Here is a 5,000-nt window from a genome sequence, read left to right on the forward strand (position 1 = left end):
AAAGTATGAATAATGTTCAGTGTGACAAAAATATTAATGAAAAAAATAAAATAAAAATGAGAATGAGAGATTAACCAATGCAAGAAGCTTAATTTATGTTCAATATTATTTAGAATGCAGACATAAATCTGAGACATAAATCGTTAGAAAAGGGAACAAAAAACAAGGAATAAGATATGCTTCTATGTGTGAGAAAAGGAACAAGAAAAAGAAAAAGAGACTAAAACACATAGCGTGCACATGACACTACATTGCTGCAAATAGAATTCACAAAAGTAATTACAGTCCATTTAGGTAGAAAAGACCTCTGATTAGGCCTTCACAATAACCCTACCTTGAATACTCACAACACCAACGCTATATACAAACCACAGCAACACTATAAATAGATCACAACACTAACACAATGTATATATGAATGAAAGGCAATGAAAAAAGTAACGATTAGAATGTATCGCTCATGCTTAGACGCTCTCTAAAGCTGCCCAATCCTTGCCTGGTAAAAGTCTCTCTCCTTTATGCATATCTGAAGAATATATTAAGATGATTAGAAGACCGTCATTCTAGGAGTGCTGATATACAAGTCATTTGCATAAAATCACGTCAGAATCAGAATTATATATATACATATTGACATCACCGTAACAAATTCATAAAATTGATTTGCTGTACTGTAGGAAATAACAAATTTATCAAGCGTTCCTTTTCTTCCGCAGATGCCTCTCAAATATAGATACCTGACCCCATGACGACCTCATGGGATGATTAAAAAGGCGGATGGCAATCGTTAGAAAGCCTTTTGTGACGTAGGTAGGCATGGAATCAATGTAGAATTCTGTCATCAAGAGACACGAAACATTTCGTGTTTACTGACCTAGTGTGCAGTAGTTCAATTTAATGCTTTTAACTCATTCTCAAAAAGTGCAAATGAGCCAATAGTTTGAAAAGATGGTAAGACAACAAGGGAAGAAATCAAATTTAGATTTTTTTTTCCGCTGACAAGAAACTGTTTCGCTATACTAGTGTGTCTTTTTTTTTTTTTTTTTTTTTTTTCATCTGCGACATTTCTCCGGGCCGATCGCGACAGCAACACTGCCGATGCTTGTACGCTGTTGCCTCAGGCTCCACCCCCATTCCTAGGAATCGTAATCGAGTTGACGAATCTGATATTTTTAAAATGTGTTAATTAACAAGCTACTGTTTTACTGAGGTAACATTAGGAAATAACAATAAAACACGAGTTGTTAGTTATCATCTTAAAATTACAAATCAAACGACGGAAAACTATCGATATCAGTTGAAAATGTGCGGGCCCCGAGCGCCTCCCATCATACTTTTTCCTTCGTCTATCGACACCAGTTTCGAAGATCACATTTCTTTAAATATTTTGAAAATGACACTATTTACTAATTGATATTAAATACATTTAAAAGCATATTTAAGTTTATATCTGCATATGCAATTATACATATATAATAAGTAAAATGATTATGAAGAACCTAATATAAATTTTCTTAATATTCTTTTAACCATTCGAACACATTCTGTAAATAAAACACGAGATATACTTCCCCGTTTATTATTCGTCAATGAACACTTTTAGAGGTCTGAATATTCCAAGATTTAAGCATAAAAAAGGAAAAAAGGCCTTATATCTCTTAACACGTAAAGGAATCGCGTTTCAGTTGACGGCTGAAATGAAAAACGTGTCCAGAAGTGAAACTATGTACTTATATGGATATAAACCATCGATTTATATTACAGAATATTAATTTTGCTGGTTGTGACTGCTACTTTAAAAATAGAAATATTCTTGTATGTGTGAAATATATGTAAAATAAATTAAATTTTTACTAATTTCCTCTGTAAATATTTATACAACTCATTTACTCGGTAACAAAATATACGCCCGCCACTTTTCACCATATCATTCGACTTCCCAACACCAAACAGGAGGTAATGAAAATATTATAGTTATCCTTATAGAATGTATTGACTGTTGATCCCGTTTTCTGTGATTGCGTGCGGCTTCATCGGCATCATTGGTTCTCAGGCAGCGTCCAATAGTGGATATAATCAAATACTTATAAGTAATCAAAGCTGTCCATGTGTGAGTGGGCGATTGCTGTGCTGATTGCTGGGATTCTGGGGCACGGGTTGAATCAAAGGTGAGTGTCATATTTATGTTTCTTCGATCAAAGTCAAACATTATAGGAGTGTGTAGCACAGTCATGAACACTTAAACACATCTTAACAACTTAGTGGAGTCACACACACACACACACACACACACACACACACACACACACACACACACACACACACACACACACACATATATATATATATATATATATATATATATATGTATGTATGTATGTATGTGTGCGTGTATATATATATATATATATATATATATATATATATATATATATATATATATATAAATACATACACACACACATATATTTATATATATATATATATATATATATATATATATATATATACATACACACACACACACACACACACACACACACATATATATATATATATATATATATATATATATATATATATATATATATACATATATATGTGTCCTTATCGGCTTCTATGTATGCATTTGAATTACCCTGTGTTTTAATTACACTATTGTATATAGATTTAATGTCAAATCTGTTTGGAATTTTGGCATTTATAGTGTTTTTGTGTGTTCGTTCTCTTTAGTTTGAGAAGTTTTTATTTTATTTTTCTTAATTTGATAACCCTTGTTATTTGATACTTTTTTATAATTTTATATGCAGGCTTTATGTGATATACACTGAAGGTGAAATTAAACATAAACAAGGCAATCCACGATCAGGATCAGAGAGCCTCGCTAATAACCTCAGGGCTTGCTCGTCACAATATATATATGTATATATACATAAATTCATATGTATATATGACTCTATATCTATCTATCCATCCATCAATCTACCTATACATTTATGCATATATATATGCAAATATATAAATATGTATATATTCATGTGTATATACATATGTGTATGTGTCTGCATGTACGAGTATATGTATATATTTATATGTATATACATATACAACTATGTATACACATACATATCCATATATGTGTCTATATATATATGCACACACACATACATATATATTTGTGTGTATGTATATGTATATATATATGTGTGTGTATGTGTACATGTGTGTCTTTCTGTGTTCATGTATACACAAACGTATACGCACATATATTTATACATACATACATATAAATTTATGAATAGAAAAAACATAATACCGTGTGGTTAAATGGTAGAAAAACCCACAATGCACAAACTAGATTTATTGAGGAGAGTGAGACAACAGTTTCGGAATCGTCCTCGATTCCATCTTCGGGTCTGAGGAGGCAAGGGAGAGAAAGCGGTAAAAGAGGAAAAGGAGGAGAATGTGACGGGTGTCTATGTGACGGGTGACCGGCATAAGGGAGGAGACGGAGGATGTGGGAAGCGAGGAGGCTGTCGGCAGGAGAGAAATCGCTGTTCAAGTTGAAATTGGGCAGCAGCTTAATCAGAGAAGATTCCACCAGTCTGCGGGCATGGACATCAGCGGAAGGGAAGAGAATGCGTGCTGTTTTCCAGTCCATCTGATGGCCAGTGTCCAACTGATGGCAGAAGAGGGCGTTGTTGCTATGTCCCCTGGATATAGCGTACTTATGTTGAGACAGACGCTTAGTAAGACTGGCGCCTGTTTCACCAAAATACTGCTTATCACAGGAGGCACACGGAACAGCATAGGTGCCCACCTTCGAGGTAGAGGGAGGGCAGGTGTGAACCAGGTTACGGCGGAGAGTATTCACCTGGCGAAAGGAGAGTCTGCAGTTGAGAGACTGCAAGGGCCGACGGAGGGAGTATATCTCCTCAGTGTAAGGCAGGCTGAGGACAGACAGGTGAGGAGACTCATTGGGAGGGGAGTCATGGTAGAAGGTACGCCGCGACCTGAATAACGCGACGTCAAGGACATGGCGAGGGTAGCCCAGTTTGGAGAACGAACGACGAAGGAAGTCGATCTCTCCATCCAGGTACTGGGGGCCACAGATGCGGAGGGCACGAAGAAACAGCGAGGTGGTAACCCCTCTCTTCACATGCAGTGGATGGTACGAGAAAAAGTGTATGTGCATACCACTGTGTATAGGTTTTCTGTATATAGAAAAGGAGAAATGATCATCAGAGCGATGGACAAGAGTGCAAGAAAGGGAGCTTGTCGTCAACCTCCCATTCCACCTTGTAGCGGATGGAAGGAGAGAGAGAATTCAGCTGCGACAAGAAATCAGGAAACAGGGCAGGGTCAAGGGGCCAGAGGGCGAAGACGTCGTCGACATATCTCAGCCACATGGAAGCACGAGGGGAGATGGAAGGGAGGAGCTCCGACTCGAAGAACTCCATGTACAGGTTAGCCAGAACCGGGGAGAAAGGAGAGCCCATGGCAACACCGAACGTCTGCGAGTAGAAACGACCCTCAAAGGAGAAGGAATTCGACTCCACACACAGACGAATCAGCTGGAGGAAGATTTCGGTGAGAAGAGGAAGACAAGGATCCTCGGCAGGGAGCTTCCTCTGAAGAAAAGCGAGGACGTCATCAAGCGGGACCTTGGTGAACAGGGAGTCGACATCCAGGCTCAGCATGGACGCCGGCGGGACACCGCGGACACGGGAGATGAAGTCCTGTGAATGGCGAAGGTGAGCAGGAGAGAAGGTGCCGAGAAGGGGAGTGAGAGACTTAGCCAGGCTTGGCTATATATATATATATATATATATATATATATATATATATATATATATATATATATATATATATATATATACTGGAAATATCTTGCGTAACTTAGCCGAGAACGTAAACATAGATCCAGACTTCAGCAAGGACGAGGTACGGTGTGTTCGTCGTGTCGTGTCGCTTGATGCTAATGTACCTGCCTGACACGC

General features: G+C 37.8%; 1 protein-coding gene across 1 annotated transcript in view; it reads right to left on the reverse strand.

Moving 5' to 3' along the window:
• Nucleotides 1-4,899: 4,899 nt before the first annotated feature.
• LOC138865291 (uncharacterized) overlaps nucleotides 4,900-5,000 on the reverse strand; it is a 1,050-nt gene continuing 949 nt past the window's right edge. Inside the window, exon 3 of the mRNA XM_070135520.1 lies at nucleotides 4,900-5,000. This exon is cut by the window's right edge and continues 133 nt beyond it. Within this exon, the coding sequence (XP_069991621.1) occupies nucleotides 4,900-5,000 (101 nt within the window).

Source organism: Penaeus vannamei, chromosome 2 (assembly GCF_042767895.1).
Source record: "Penaeus vannamei isolate JL-2024 chromosome 2, ASM4276789v1, whole genome shotgun sequence".
Lineage (NCBI taxonomy): Eukaryota > Metazoa > Arthropoda > Malacostraca > Decapoda > Penaeidae > Penaeus > Penaeus vannamei.